General features: G+C 36.8%; 1 protein-coding gene across 1 annotated transcript; it reads left to right on the forward strand.

Moving 5' to 3' along the window:
• The first annotated feature begins 1,532 nt into the window (after window positions 1–1,532).
• On the forward strand, window positions 1,533–5,346 carry LOC113754483 (chaperone protein dnaJ C76, chloroplastic-like). Its single transcript, XM_027298921.1, has 4 exons — window positions 1,533–1,973; window positions 2,859–3,115; window positions 4,136–4,307; window positions 4,589–5,346. Exons 1-4 carry the CDS (start codon window positions 1,611–1,613, stop codon window positions 5,219–5,221), a joined length of 1,425 nt encoding a protein of 474 aa, XP_027154722.1. The 5' UTR covers window positions 1,533–1,610; the 3' UTR covers window positions 5,222–5,346.
• The last annotated feature ends 11,524 nt before the right edge of the window (window positions 5,347–16,870 follow it).

Here is a 16,870-nt window from a genome sequence, read left to right on the forward strand (position 1 = left end):
TTTAAAGGGTTAAAGTAGGAAAGTTGGAGGTGGTGCATTTTGTCCCATGAGCAAACCAAAGAGGCACTTTACCTGCACAAGGACTATACTGTTGAGATTTTAGCCCAAACAATTTGGCATTTGACTTAAAAGGTTTTCCATTTTGTAACAATAATTTTTTTGATAAAAAAATAGTTTCATTATAATATCTACACAGCAAGTACATCAAAGATGACATAGGTACATAGATTTGAAATCAATTGATACGATAAATACAAAACAATAAATTTGATCATAATATCGAAACCTCCCAGGAGTATATTTCATCAAATGAATATCATTGCAACCAATAAATTTGTGTGTATTTTCTAATAGTCAGATCTAATAAAAATTGCTTCAAATCCATAGAAAAATTTAGATTTGGCTTCTGAGATTTACTAGATCTCTAATATCACCCACTGAAAAAAATTAAGAAAAAAACTCTCATAATGATATTTTAGGAAAGAATAAAACTCTCACTGGCAAAATTTAAAGGAGAAGAATCTCTCATTAGGCAATTCTAGAGGAGAACAATTCAAATGAAGGAAACAAAGCTAGATAAATGCCCCCTTTCATAGAAAAAGTATTTGGTCTCTTTCCCATGGTTTTTGCTGGTGGAGTTTTAGAGAGAGGAAAGAATGAATGAATTCTAAAGAGAGAAGAAAGAAAGAATGCATTCTAAAGAGAGAAGGAAGAATCGATTGATGATTTCTTGTAGTCATAACTTGTGGATAATTAGTCCTTTTAGTATATGACATTTAAGATTCTCAAATTAATTTGCTCATATTATCATTCTAGCTACATAATATTGGTAGAAAAACATATGTCGGATGATTTTTAAGCTCCCTTTAGCTATTATAATTAGCCAATATTGGGCAATAACAACCTATTCTACACGCATTACTATATATCATTTCGTTTTTTTTCGATTTTATGTAATCCAGAATTATTGGATTACTACAACATAGTTTACAATTTGTTAAAACTATATGTACGATTTGTTAAAACTATAACTAACACACGTTCCTTGGCATAATCAGTAGTACAAAGTAAAGAATGCACTCATAACTGTGACACATTAATTTTGGACCTCATCTTTTTATTTAGAAAGATATACCTCAAAAAAAATTTTTTTTTTGGTTTAAAGTTCACGTATTTCTATTCTGACATTTCCATGACTTGTTATCCTCAAACTCCTCTTGTTGTATTGTTCGCCTATTGGTTTAAGGGAAACAAAGCATTATAGAATTGTAGTTAAAGAGATAAAGTTTCAATTATATTAATTAGATCAAGAAAGCAATAAATCATAATTTCACCTCTCAGTTTCCAGTTTATCTATGATTCTCAGCTGTTGAGCATTGTATCAGGGAACTAAGATGTTGAACTTAGCCATCATCAAGACTGCTTGATACATATTCCTCAGTGATTTTGTCTTTTTCTGGTGCACTCTATTGTCTTCGTTTGGTGCACTTTAGGACCATTTAGCATCATACAAATATCTCCTAGTCTCCATATCCAATGATATCTTCAGAACACCACAAGAACTCGTGAACTTAAAACTTTCTCATTCTTCAGTTCCAAAAAGGAGAATTATGCATTCTGCTAATGTATCTCTGTACACTTTCAACCCTTCATTAATAACCAGAAATGCAATCCAAAGAAAATCAAGCATCCATGTCTGGACTCCAAGGAACTGGAAGTCCTATTACAGCTCTAATATTGCTTGCAAAGCTTCCAAGTGCACTTCATATTCCTCAGTTACAGACTTGGACCTCTATGAGCTTCTGGGAATTGAGAGCTCTTGTGATCAAGCACAGATAAAACTTGCATATAGGGCACTGCAGAAGAGATGCCACCCTGATATTGCTGGTCCATCAGGACATGATATAGCTATTATACTCAATGAAGCATATGCTGTTCTTTCTGATCCAAGCTCACGAATGGCATATGATAAGGTTAGTTTTGACTGTTACTTTCCTTTTTCTCTCTGCATATTCTTGGATGCATAGAAAGTTATCTTTAGCTAAATGGGTAATTTCCTTTTATTAGTTCAATTATGCTCAAACTAACTTCTCTTGCATATGATGTATTCAGTGCAATTTTGTCCAATCTGTTTGATCTCTGCTTTGGCGATGGAGCATTTACTAGGGATAGGGTGCAATAACTGACAAAAATTCAGGATAAGAGAAGAAAAACCTTAGAAAGGAAGCACAATTTTTCGGGATAAGGGATATCATGAATTTATATGCTTGCTTTAGTATTTGTCTCTTCACCTGAGAGTGTATATAATGCTATACCAGTGGGCAGCCCTGTTCCTATGATAAAGAGTTTTTATCTACTGGTACGACTCTTATAAAGTGAATTTTTGTCCACGATAATAGCTAGCAAGCAGAGAACTAGTGAATTTAAGATCTCTAGGTAGCTGTTGAAACAGAAAAGTTTAGGTAAAGACTGAGTGAATGATGAAGGTGCTCTTAAGATCGATCCAAAAGAACATAACGATTTCTTGGAAGGTTCCTTGAGCACCCAAATCATTAGAAAAGTGACTTCTCTTGTGTATTTAACTGCACCTCTAACAGTTTTTACTCAAGATAAACTTAAAATTAGCTGCCTTTTTGTCTTCAAAATCCCTACTTTGCACCAATATGTAAGATGAATTTCTGTTCAACTGCTATCGTGTCCATATTAAAAAATGTTCTGTCAGTATTGCTGGCTTGCTTATGATAACGAGTAAAAAATTCAAATCATTTGTTAGAATTCTGAAATGAACCCCTCTTGATATTCTGTCAACTTTTTTTCTCTTCTTCTTGAAATGAACCTGATACTGGAACATTCTGCAGGAACAAGAAAAATTTGCAGATTTACGAGGTTATACTGGCAAACCACTATATTCCGTCTGGTTAGGCCCAGAAAACGAGAAGAGGGCAGTATTTGTGGATGAAGTCAAGTGCGTAGGTTGCTTAAAGTGTGCCTTATTTGCTGAAAAAACATTTGCTGTTGAATCAGTTTATGGAAGAGCAAGGGTTGTTGCCCAATGGGCAGATCCTGAAGACAAAATTCAAGCAGCCATACAAACATGTCCAGTTGATTGCATCTCGTAAGAATGCCGCCCCTTTAATGTCTCTACTTACTGATTACATGACAATTCATTGTCGTACTTAAAACAGTATGTAATATGCTTCAAAATTTTCAACTCCAGCTAACTGGCTCCCCTCTGGGCTCTGATCTTGGCTCCTCTTGGTCTGATGGAAAATATAAACAACCATAAACGTATTAAATTAATGAGTTAAACCCTCTGTATGCAAAAGTCTTGAAATTTCGAACACACCGATGACCTTAGGTCCTTGGAGTGCTCTAGAGTGTACGATGTCGACTGTCCATATTCCTTTCTTTATCAGGCCATTGATGAAATTTTGGAAGAAAATAGGAATTTTGTGTAAGTTCCTGTTTTATCAAAATAGAAGAGCATGTGCGGTGTTGCTAATCCATAGCTTTTTAGTTGTAATTCCGTTGTAGGTAGGTCAGACTTCTGGTTCTTCTTATCTGTCTCTAGACTTTTCATCAGTTGAGATGAGTGTAATTTGCAGATTCTGTTGCCCTCAAACTGCAAATTAATCGAAGTGCTGCTGACTGCCTGCATTTTAATGCACAAATTGTAGGCTTTCCTCCAACACAGCTCAAATAATCACGCACTTGCAGAGAGTATAGTTTTGAGTTAGAAACTTCCAAAGTTTGGTTTCAGCTTTTTGAGTAGTTCTCACCTGATTGAAAATGATTTAATCTTTTTGTGACCAAGCCAAACTCTAGTTATTAACACTTTATCAGAGAGCCAAGAGTAAGCATTTTAATACAGATACAGAATTCAAATACCTTTACTCTATACTTCTTAGGGGGTAAAACATAGACATAGTATGTCGTGTATCATTTCGTTTACAATCTGCATTTCTTGGTTGTCAGCAGGATGACAGCATTATATGGAAAAAACCAAAATGAATGCACACTGTATAATATGATAAGAGCTTATAATACGTTATTTTTAGTAACTGTTCAGTTGTCATATTTATCATCTTTCCTTTGCTCTTTTTGTATTTTATTTCAAATTCTGGCTGGAGAACAGGACAGTGGAAAGGTCCAATTTGGCAGCCTTGGAATTCCTGATGTCTAAGAAACCACGTGGGAAAGTTAGAATTGGTTTTGGCAATACAGTTGGTGCTTGTGCATCTAATATCTTCGATGATCTGGAAAAGTTCCAAGCTAGATATGACATGACTTCTTCAAAAACCTCCAAGGTGTGTCCAAAACCAAAAACATGCCAAGTTTTTCGTTTTCGACTATGAAAGTTATTATTTCATTATCTAATTATTGAGTATGTTTACTTTGTCCATGAATTCTTTATAAACAGGCATGATTTTACCTTTTTTTTTTTAATGGAGAACCGAAATTTTAACATGCATATATGATTTTGTCACTTTCTTTTGAAAAATAAAACAAACTGAGCTGGCTTATCGTTCCATTATTTTGTCACTTACACGATGCTTCCAAACATGGCTAAGAAGAAAGTACAATGCAGGAATCAGATATTCAGAGGGATGCAAGGGCTTCAGCTATTCAAGCAATCAGAACGTTATCCAATTGGTTATACTGGCAAGCACCCGCTTGTGGACAAGCTACAGTACAACGCTATCATTTTACTCCATTTGGAAAGAAGTCCACCGAACCCAACATTGAAAAGCTTAGGGATGTTGCAGCGGCTAGAAAGCAAGCAAGAGAGACACAACAACACTTTTTAGGAGTCTCATCAAATTATACAAATGACGCTGAGTATTGGGCTCCATCAAAGCTTGTGCTTCCAGAGTCAAACAGGAACAATTCTGACTGCAGAGTTCCATCATCAGAATCCCCTTCAATCAAGGAAAAGGAGCAGTTTGAACAGGATTTTTCAGATCAAAAGAAAATTAGTGAAAGCCATCCTCTCTTGTCGTCTGTTCCAATTGTGTTAGCCACTGCAGCAGCTGCCATAGTTCGGTCACAGCTAAGCGAAGGGATATCTGGTGGATTGAAAGAGCATATAGCTGGTTCACTTGTGCGGGATATCGTGAATAGCAACTGGTTACAGGTTATCCTAGCTGGTGTTACTTGGTACCTAATTGGCATGTACATAGTAGAATTAGTAGAAGTTCTTCAGAACAAGTTGAAAAATTAAACAAAATAGGAAAGAAGTGTTAGTGTTATAGCCTAAATCTAATCAAAATCAGGGTCTTGCATACATTTTTGTATATACACAATGTATACATGACATTATTTTTTATTTAGTTCTTGTTTTATATATCTAAATGCGTGGAAGAAATCATAATGAGGTGTGATAATGAGTTTCTTCTACCTTTTTATTCTTGAATATTCCAGTCATAGTATTAATGGGATACAACATTGTTAATGTGGATAGACTATCGCATAGGATGCTTTTCCTTTTGAAGGAAATAGTTGATCCTATCAACTATGGTGTAGAGACGTTTAAACTAGTATGTGGATGCTTGTTGAGGAGGAGTATATTGGATGATTCACCAAGAAATTCCATGTTGATTAGCAAATTTAATACCCATGATTTAATCTCATGGCTAACATACTTATCCGATTTAAGTTCAAACTCCCTTTGCATTAAATCCATAAATGTAACTACTTGGCATAACAGCCATGGCTCCCACGGTCTGCAGTGCAAGCAAAGAAATCGCTATAAGTGTCTCCAGCCACTTAATCGCTCCCATTGTCTGCTTAATCTACTTCCTCATCAAATCCATAAATATTGTGTAGGCAATTAATGCAGACTGTGTGAAAGATTCTCAAATCCTGAATTCAAGGTGGATGGCTTGGTTGTTGGGTTCTTGAGATGGGGAGTGCACAACAGGATTTTCCATTTCTTACCATGCAGGAATTTAGGTGTTTACATCCTACTCTAATCATTACGAGACTGTTTAATTTATTACCACTTTTTCAGATAACCAGCAAATTAATATGAGGCTTGCTTGAAAAAATTGAACTTTAAGTTAATCTGATGTTTATTATGCAGCATTCTGTGGGTTTTCTTGGATGTCTGTGAACCAAAGAAAGAGAAAAAGTGTACTGTCTCTGTAGCTTCAGGATCAATAGGAAGTTCAGTTGGACAAAATAAGAAGCTGTTTGGATGCAGGTAGCCAGAAAAAGATCAAGCTTTCTCTTCTTGATGGACCCTGTTTCAATTCAAGTATTATAAATGAATGGATTCTATTAAGAAGCAGCTAACCTTGATTTTCTTAAAAGGGCATTTTTGATTTGATTGGTTCCACAGAGCTGGTTTGGTCATATAAGAACTTTAGTGGTTAGATCATGTTAAACAATAAATGCAACTTTCTTCCCCTTTCTTTTTCTAGAAGTATGTAGTGAACTTGCAAAGCAGCACAGAAACTCCTGTAGCTGACCTGCAGCTGCATTTTGGGATCATTATGAATTTCTAGGGCCTCTTGTAAATAGGTATTGTCTGCTCTCGAGCACTTTGTATGAACTAACTGTGAGAACCCGTATTTTCCCTAATAATTTTCCTAGGGTTTTTCCCCTTTAATTGCATGTTTTCTGCATTTTCTGGCTTAGGAAAATTTTCTTGGTGGATGCTATGAGTAATTCTAGTTTTTAGATGATTTTTCTAGCATTGGGTAGTTTTTGAAAAATTACGGATATATTATGGACGTGGGCCCCACTAGTGCGATAAGTTCGGAAAAATTCGGCCAATAAGGTTAAGTTTCGGATACTGGGTGAAATTTATCGGGTGTTAAGAGATAAGTGGAGGATGAGATGTGATTGATGTGAGAGGAAACAAAAGGATAGAAATGCATTTAATGAAGTGACACGTGTCACTTTGTGAGTGGTTGAAGCCTAAGACAACTATTCACCCTTTTTGACTTTTTGCCATTTAGTTAAATATCTCACAAAAATCACTAAAATTCACTCTTTTCTTCTCCTCCATGGCCGGTTCTCTCTTGAGCAAAGAAGGAAGAAACTCTTCACCATTTTAGCTTCCATTTAGCTCAATCTTCCAAAACCAATCACATAAACTAGTTTCTACTCCATAAAATCCTTCCATTAGGTGCTAGTAAGTTGTTTGGTGAAGTTTTTAAGGAAGCTAAGGTGTTCTACAACTCCCTCTCTCTTGTTTACTAGGTAAGTGGTGATTACACTTCCTCTTACACTCAATGATGTTTAATTTGTGCCTAATGGTGGCTAAAGTGCTGAAATTTGTGATTTATTTCTTGCTTTTGGATGATATGGTGAAGTTTTTATTTTATTGATGAATTTTCTGGTTTAATGTGATCATGAGGTTGTGGTTATCTATGATGGTTGGTAATGAGGGGTTATGACTCTAGTGGATGTAAATGATAGGAAATTGCAACCAATTTTGGGTTTGGAAGGAAATGTGAAAAGTTAGGGTTTCATAACCCCCTTTCTGTCCGGTTTTGGATCATATGGTTAGAGGCTGAATTGGCCTTTTCTTAAAACATGAAAGTTGTAGGTATTGATGTTTTTGAGGTGCCTGTAAAATTTCAGGGCAATTGGAGTAGTGTAGAATGAGATATGTCGATTTTACTGTTGCTGTTCTGGGTTGATCAGAATGTACGAACTGCGCTTGTAATCGTCTGTTTTGACTGGAATTGTTTTGGATTTGGATGTTGGTGTCTTCTGATGAAATGTAGCTTGATGTCTTAGCTACCGCATGCCTTTGGAATCAATGCATTTGGACCTGTATAGATTGAGTTGTACTGATTACAGCATAGTGTAATTTGTAAACCTGCAATTACGGTTCTGGTTTGGTATTCTGCATATTTGACCTAGTTGTGCTAGGATTTGGACTGAGTGGCCTTCTACATTGTTGTAGCCCTGTCTTTTAGCTTCGAGATGGTGGGTCTTACACCCTCATCCGATAAGCGTAGTGCAATTTGTGCCATTACCGCATAATGAGGCCAAAACTGTTTTTGTTGTTAAGGCCAAATGAGTTACATTTCCTGATTTTCTGGTTTGCTATCATGCCTATATATGCATATGAAACCCTACTGGGGTTGTGATTGGCATGGCTTTATGACTCGTTATCGAGTCTTATTGTATTTGTTTACGTGTTCTAGGGCGTGACGTTAGTGCACGACGTACTTTGGACGACGGTGCATGAAACCTCACTTACGTGAGTGGTGAGTATACTACTCACTTGGATGCTTATAATGTGGCTTTGCTATATGTGATTGTGATGCCTTGAAGGCTTGTTTGGCTATTGGAAATGATTAGGGTGAGGGTGTACTTGACCGCCCTCATTCCTTTTATTCCTGTGAATGACTGTTTACCGTTTCACTGTATTACTGTACTTGCTATATGAGTTATTGGATTCCATTCATGGGAAATTGTTTGGGTGTCGGTTGGACGAGTATCCAACGGCCCTACTGTACTACTGAGCTCGACCCCGTTGGTGGTCAATTGAATCGAGCCAGCGAGGGCTTGGTCGTGAAAATTGACTAGCCACGGGGACTGAAATGGGAATCTTGTGGTAATGAGACCCTTGGTTCCGGTGTACTCGAGTATCACCCAAAGTTACTGCTTGGAGTGCGGGCCCGGTTGGGGTATGTTTGGTGGAAGGGATGGGAGTGAAGTGGGTTCTACGGTTGGTACTCATAAACGTTGACGGAGAGTCAATGAGATTGGATCAAGAATGTAAGCGTGGAAATGGGCTCTTGAGAGCCGTCCGTATCCTTTTGCCGACTTGTTTTATTCTTTAATTGTGCACTTGAAATGAAAGGTTGTGCTATATGCTCTTTGTTGCTTATGTGGTAGTAACTCACTGGGCTTAAGCTCATTCCGTTCCATTTGTTTTCCTTACAGGAAATGACCACTTTTGGAAAAGGTTGTGTTAGTTGGTTGTCAAGTTGAGCTCCTGTAAATGTTTTTTTTTAATAGCTCTTTGAATGAAACCCTAATGTGTATTGGGTTCAATTTCTTTTGATTGGCAAACCGAACATGTATATCCATGATGAATCGTTTTGATATGCCGCTTTGGCTTTTGGCTTGTAAATGTTACATTTCAATGTATATATGTTTGGTTGACATTTGGTTGGATTTCTGATTAACTTGTATTTCAAACGGCAAAAGAAAAATTTGGCTACTCCCGGCCTAGTATCCGGATTCGGACATGGCCGGTACTGTTCATCATCGGCTTCGATTTTCATTTTTTTTATTTTGTGATTTTGACTTGTTTACGCGCGTGGGTATGTTCCGGAACGTATTAGATCGACGTGAACTGATCCGTAGTCCTGGCGAGAGCTGGGCAGGCAGTCCGCTAACCCCTTTGGTTCGCCTTAGGGGAAAGTGGGGCTGTTACACTAACACTTTTCTGTCAAGCACTTTGCTATGAATTACTATTTTCTGTTTAGCTATTAAATCGGTTGCTTGAGTTAATTGATTTCTATGATTAAATACCATCATGACATAGGGTTTAGCTCTTTTAATTTTTGTTTCTTTTGAGCAAATGTGGAATCTTTTTATTGATATAGAAACCAATTTAGACAAGAAGACAGGGACCTCGATATTACAAGGTAAACGCACAATCAGACTATATGCACTACCATGATACTAAACAACATCAAATATTCTATTACTCAAACTCCATTCTAGTGCTATCCTCCAGTTTTTTTGATTCTGCATGGCACTCCTAGATGAGCTAGTTATCTACTGAATGTCCTTCACCACAGAGCTAATCAAAGTCACGGAATTGTATCTCTTCTAAACACAATTTCCTTCCTTGTTCTCCACATGTGATATACAGTTATAAGAGAGAGCTAACTTCAACATAGCATCAGTAAAGCTTGTTGGAGCTTTATACCTTGTTAGCCACCTTAACTATTGCTGCCAACCATATACACCTGCCATCATTGAAACTGGACATTGAAAGAATAAGTGCTCCTGTGTTTCCTCTTCTATTTGGCAGAAAATGCACCTTTCATCAACTAGCAACCCCCACTTCCTTAATCTATCCTTAGTAGATAACCTTGGCATAGAAGCCACATCACAAAAACAAATCAGGGAACATATTTTTTCAACCAAACCAGTTGCTGCCATTCAACTGCTACCCGAAGAGGTTCAGGACCTTGACTGCAGAAGCCACATTGAATACACCAGAAGAATGACAAGTCATTTCGCATTGTCAGCCATATGCTCGCTAGGCAAAAAGTTTGCTGGAGTATTTGCTATCAATTTTTGGACTTCAACATTCACACGCCTTCCTACTGGCCACGTCCACTTCCCATTCTGAAAATTGGAAGCTACTTTTGCAGATAAGGAGCATGCAAAAGCATGGATAAGCTTACTAGAAAACACTTTCAGCAATGGTCCGCATGGATGCCAGTTGATATATGATGTTTCATTAGCTATTACTTGAAATAACTTCAGGGATTAGTAAAATGCACCTTGCGAGCTCTGGAATTAGAACATTTTTACTTGGAAGAGAAAGGAACTGAAGGCATTTCTCGAAAAGTTTTGTACATTCCACTTCCAATTTTACAGTAGAAGCAAAATGTTGGCTATTAAGCCAAGAATTGAGAGGAATATTTGGAGACAAGGGTAGCTTCAATTGTTTCTTTCTTTTATTTCTTTCACTTTCTTGTATTGGTTTGGAAATTACAAGGTCTATTTATACTTGTAAATGATCATTCTAGATATATAGGAAAGAGTTCCAGCCACACTTACCAACAAGCTTCTTAATTTCCAAACTTCTAGAGATCATTCCAATTATCTAGAAAGCATTCCAACATTCTAGATACATAGAGAACATTCCAACTAAGTAATTAACCAAGTTTCCCAACTAATTGATTCAGCACATTATTCAACATATTCCCCCCTTAATGTGCTGTTCTTGAACTCCAAGCATCTCTCAAAAATAGTTGGACTTGTCTTTTGGAAGTGCCTTGGTAAAGATGTCTGCAACTTGGTCTTCACTCTTGCAAAATTTTAGCTCAACTTCACCATCTTCAATTGCACTTGAATAAAATGGTGTTTGATAGCAATATGGCGAGTTCTGCTATGATAAACTGGATTTTTGGCAATGTCAATTGCAGATTTGTTTTCACAGAACATCACCGTAGCTTGCTTTTGCTTCTCACCAATGTCTTCAAGAATTTTCCTAAGCCAAATTGTTTGTGATTTTGCCAAACTTGCGGACACATATTCAGCTTTAGTGGATGATTGTGCCATGCTTTGTTGCTTCTTTGATGCCCAAGAAGATACTCTAGAACCAAGCGAAATGATGAAAGGTCCAAAAGGGTTACGAATGAAAGGAGGTCCGAAGGGTTTAAGGAAGAAAGGTTCAAAGAGTTCAAGGCTGATCTTACTTCAAGTTCAAGTTGTTCAAGTTCCAAGTGGTCCGATCACCAGGGCTCGTATAAGAAAACTTAGAGAATCAGTACAAGCACTTGTTTGTACAATTCAAGATCGAATTGGTGATGACATACAGTCTATTGAGGGCTTTCAACTTGAGGATTTTCCACGCATCAATTTGCTACAGCTTGTTGTCGCAAATGATGTTCCAAGCGAGCTAGTTTAGATAGTTGGATAGTTGTGCTAGCAAGGGTTTAAGTGTCAATTTACTTATTGTTTAAGTAGTTTAATTACTTGATTAAATTCGTCCAGCTTAGTCATTAAAGAGAGTTGAATTTAGTTTCCAAGTCACATTAGGGTTTTGAGTTGTTGTGAGGCTATAAATAGCCTAATTCTTTCAAACGTTTGAGTTAATTTGATTTTTCCAGAATTTATGTGAGTATAATCACATTCTCTTGTCCAAGAGAGCTTTTCTTGAATACTTGAGAGTTTATGTGAGGACCCGAATTTTTACTTATTTTAATCTTATTTTAATGGTTTAATTAATTATTTATCCACCCGTTTTCTCCAAATAATTTATTTCAACCATTTTAAGTCCGTTCATATGGAACAATATCTTCCTTATGTTTCTAAAACGTCCCGTTAGCAAATTTAATTTTCGGAGGTTCATTTAAGTGAGAAATAATGAGTACATGTGTTTCGAGGTGATATTCTATTCGAGAGTGTAATTATCTCAGGGAAATTAAGAATGATCAATAGTAGATTAAGAAAAGTTAATTGAGAAATTAAAGGTGAATGAGTTCTAATTAAGTGCATACCGCTCGCGCGTCGTTAGTTTTCCGAAAGACGCGCTGATACAAATTTATTGGAGATTTAAGGAAGTAATACTAGACTCATGTGAGGACCCGCAAATTACTTATTTTAAACTCCTATTACTGGCTTATTTAAATATTTAATTGGCCGTTTGCTCCGAATATTTTATTTCAATCTTTTTAGACCTAATTACATGGATCTGTGACTTACATGTATTTTTAAAATGACTCGTTTCAAAATTTAATTTTTTTTAAAAAGCTCATTAAGTGAGAATAGTGGATACGCGTTTGGAGACAATAATCGATTCGATAATATATTAAGCTTGAAAAATTGGAGACTTGTACATTAGTTTTGAAATAGGTATTTTTATGTTTAATTGCTTAAATATTGGTTAGTGATACTATCGTTATAAGAATTTCTTGGAAATTTCACTTTATCACGCACAAATCGGAGGTACGCGTTTTCGCGTGTGCGATTAATTGAGAGACTTTAGACCCTTATTTTTAGACCATCAAGAGTGAATAATAATAGTATGAATGAAAGTGCATTAGAGGTTTAGTGCACTAGTGAAATAAACTCGAGAGGAATCGAGCACGAAAAACACGCGTGCGCGTGCGGGGAGAGAGTTGACTTTTGCACAATTTGGAGCCACACATTAAAGCTTCTCAAGGAAGCTTCATTGCAGCCCAAACACTCTCCTTTCTCTCTCTCATTCCAGCAGCCAAAGGAGGAAGAAAAATAGCCCACATTTCTTCTTCATTTCACCTTCAAATCTTCACCAAATCACCTCAAATTTTACGTACAACTTGCTAAACACTTGGTGAACAATCTCAGCTAGGAAAAGAGCTTGCTTTCCAAGGTTTTCTTTAGCTATCAAGGGCCGAAAATTTTTGCTTGAGTCACCAACAAAGGTAATCAACGATCAACCTTTCAATTCTTGGTTTATAGAAGATATCTTGCACGTATAAGCTCATATATTCATGTGGGTAGCTTTATTTATGTTGGAAATTTGGTGTGTGGACTCTATGAACTCCCACTATGGTTGATGGACTGATTTGATGAATTTTGATGTTATTAATGTTGGATTAGTGCTTAATTTAGTAGATATAAGTGATATTGTGGATGGAAACTTAAAGGAAGTGAAGACGGGAATTTTTCCGTTTCTGCCCCTGTCAATGCTGTGACCCTTAGAGCATTTTTTTGAGGTTCAATTGACTTTTTTATGATGTATATATGTTGTGTGGGCTGTGTGGAAGGTTTTCACAAAAAATTACGTGATTTGGTTGGCCAAATGTTGTGATTTCGAAAATTCATCAAAATCGGAAATGGGTGTCCAGTGTACTCTGGCAGTGTTTTTGTTTTGGTCATAACGTTTTGCTCCGATGTTAGAATCGAGTGCCGTTTGCAACACTGGAAACTAGACATTCCCAGTTTTCCAACAGCATAAAATACACGTCCTGATTCCACTTGAGTAATCCATACCAACCTTGTAAAGTTGCCAGTTCTGTTTCTCATTTTACTGGAAGCTCTGTTTTAAGCAGCGAGTTGATGCTCAACTATGAGCAAGTTGTGGACAGATTTTTAAAATGATTTCTTCTGAGAAATTGTAGATTTATGAATCTAGTTTTCAACTCCACCAACCACGCTCAATTCCAAGTTAAAATTGTGTGAGTTGTGGCCGAAATTCGAAACTGATTCAGTGGTTGAAAATCCTTTTTTTGACTAGTAAATGCCTAAATCTTGATTGGGACTTGTTGTTTCGAAATTCTTGGTATTAATCACCTACCAAACACATCTTGGATGTTTCTTAGATATTGTCTACACAAATTGACCGTGTTTGAGAAGATTTCATTGGCCAAATATTTAGAAAAGGAAAATTTACGTACGAGGCAGATTTGCCTTGGAAATTCTTGGAACTTTAGTGGCTTTGTTAACTGACCTTCCGTACAAATTTTTGCATGAAATTTGATAGAGGAATAGCCCTTATATGGTAGGGTAATACTACCAAATTTGGTGCCATTCCAAGTCCTTCTCGATGCCCAACAGATGTCCCAATCTGGAAAACTTTTCCTTTTCTCTTGGCCGAATGGTCAAATCTGATTTGGGGAGTTATATTTCGAAAATTGTGATGTCCATTACCTTTAAATTGCTTAGTGAATGTTTATGGACTTTTGATTTAAAAAATGGAGTGATTTAGAACTGATTTCATTGCACAAAACGTTTGCAAGCAAAAGAAAAGTGAGAAGGCAGATTTGCCTTGAAATATTTCTTGAACTTTGGTTGTTTTAATGACTGCCTTTCCGTGGGAATTTTTAAAAGAAACTTGGTAGAAATATTGTTCACACATGGAGGATTTAGTGTACCAATTTTGGTGTATTTCTAATGCCAAATCGATGGCCAAATGATATTTCAAAGATAGTCTTTAAATCTGGAAAATGACTGAACAGTTTGCGAAATGTGACCAACTTTGGACTGTTGTCTCTAGATACTCAAAACTCCGATTCCTATTCTACCTATTGTGTTTTAAACTTTGATTGTAACTCTAAATGAGTTCCAAATTTTAGAGGCTAGTTCGCATTGTGTGAATTTTGCCGAATTTCCAAACTTTGCCGAAAATCAACCCAAAACTGTCTTAATGGTCCAAAACAGCCACTTTGAACCACATTTCGAATGTCATCCATTTGGAATCATGGAAAAGTGTCTTCTAGAAACTTTTAGTACTTTGGAAATAGTTTCCAACGGTACCAAGTTTTCCAATTTTTCACTTACCGAGAGTGAGATACAATTTTTCAAAGACCGCTTGATAAATCTGAAATTTCCAAACTTAAGGGAAATTGAGGGTTTCGAACTCTCCATTTTCCTTCCATATCACTCGACCGTTCCGCACTTGACTTTAAAGATGCAAATCAGATTTCTCTTGTACTTTTAAAACCCGCTTTTGAGCCTCGATTTACGAGTAATTAAGGCTCGTACTTGTGAAATTTTCTTAGATAGTACTCTAGTACAATCTTCTTTGATAAATGGGGTTTCTAAGTAGTAGTTCGTTATTAATTGTTCAGTCACACAAGAGGACCTTCAAGAGTATCCTATAGTGGACGCTTAAACTCTCAAGAGGGCATTACTTCTTTGTTTACTTGGTGACTGTCAAGTGCATGAATATTTGAAAATTATGTGAATTGCTCATTATGAAATGGATGGGTTATAATTGCTGAGTCGAGTGTGTACTGTGACGACCCCACTTCTCCCAAGGGCAACCCAAGGGTATCGGCGGGCCGCCTGCCTGGCTCGCGACAAGACTCAAAACTTAAAACAATAAAAGCTAGGTAAACCAAAAGAGTTCTATATACAATATATACAATTCCAAAAGAGTTCTAATTACATCCTCCAAAATAGATATTCAGATTACTACATCACCATATGCTAATCACCAAGTATATAAAGTAGACCTGATAAAAGGGTTTTATACAGGCCATCAAAACAAGAAGAAACGACTTAAACGTCCAACTAAGACATGCAAACTTAACTATACTAGTGTATGTGCCAAAGAGTTCCCCGCGTCGGCATCTGCTAAGGAAAACAAAGGAAAAGGGGTAAGCTATATGCTTAGTAAGTAAACAGGGGTAAAAACGTAAATTACACATAAATACGAACAATTATGCCACAAAATGTCAAAACAAAAGTACAAAATAACGACACAAATGAAGGATACAGGTTGGCTCCAAAGCCAAATCGTATGCCACGTGTGATCTCCTGTCGACACTCCGTCGACCACAAATAATGGTCCGTAGAACTCCACTTGTACTCCCACCATACACCTTACCATCCTCACTGGCCAGTCACCTCACAAACTTGCTCTAGCGAACGAAATTGAGCTTGGTTCACAAGCTCGGGTCACAAACTTGGTTCACATACTCGGTGAACCGGATTCACAAACTTGGTGACCTCTCATTTTAGAGAAATCTTCATTTCACCTTCAAATCTTCACCAAATCACCTCAAATTTTACGTACAACTTGCTAAACACTTGGTGAACAATCTCAGCTAGGAAAAGAGCTTGCTTTCCAAGGTTTTCTTTAGCTATCAAGGGCCGAAAATTTCTGCTTGAGTCACCAACAAAGGTAATCAACGATCAACCTTTCAATTCTTGGTTTATAGAAGATATCTTGCACGTATAAGCTCATATATTCATGTGAGTAGCTTTATTTATGTTGGAAATTTGGTGTGTGGCCTCTATGAACTCCCACTATGGCTTGATGGACAGATTTGATGAGTTTTGATGTTATTAATGTTGGATTAGTGCTTAATTTAGTAGAAATGAGTTATATTGTGGATGGAAACTTAAAGGAAGTGAAGAGGGGAATTTTTTCGTTTCTGCCCCTGTCAATGCTGTGACCCTTAGAGCATTTTTTTGAGGTTCAATTGACTTTTTTATGATGTATATATGTTGTGTGGGCTGTGTGGAAGGTTTTCACAAAAAATTACGTGATTTGGTTGGCCAAATGTTGTGATTTCGAAAATTCATCAAAACTGGAAATGGATGTCCAGTGTACTCTGGCAGTGTTTTTGTTTCGATCATAACTTTTTGGTCCGATGTCGGAATCGAGTGCCGTTTATAGTACTAGAAACTAGACATTCCCAGTTTTCCAACGGTATAAAATACACAT

The sequence above is a fragment of the Coffea eugenioides genome, chromosome 11, assembly GCF_003713205.1.
Source record: "Coffea eugenioides isolate CCC68of chromosome 11, Ceug_1.0, whole genome shotgun sequence".
In the NCBI taxonomy this organism is placed as follows: domain Eukaryota; kingdom Viridiplantae; phylum Streptophyta; class Magnoliopsida; order Gentianales; family Rubiaceae; genus Coffea; species Coffea eugenioides.

Bases quoted from the DNA above. Each gene is read 5' to 3' on its own strand.
- LOC113754483 (XM_027298921.1), top strand. From the start codon at position 1,611: ATGCATTCTGCTAATGTATCTCTGTACACTTTCAACCCTTCATTAATA. The intron at 3,116-4,135 runs GTAAGAATGCCG...GCTGGAGAACAG, and splicing joins TGTCCAGTTGATTGCATCTC to GACAGTGGAAAGGTCCAATT. The intron at 4,308-4,588 runs GTGTGTCCAAAA...AGTACAATGCAG, and splicing joins CTTCTTCAAAAACCTCCAAG to GAATCAGATATTCAGAGGGA.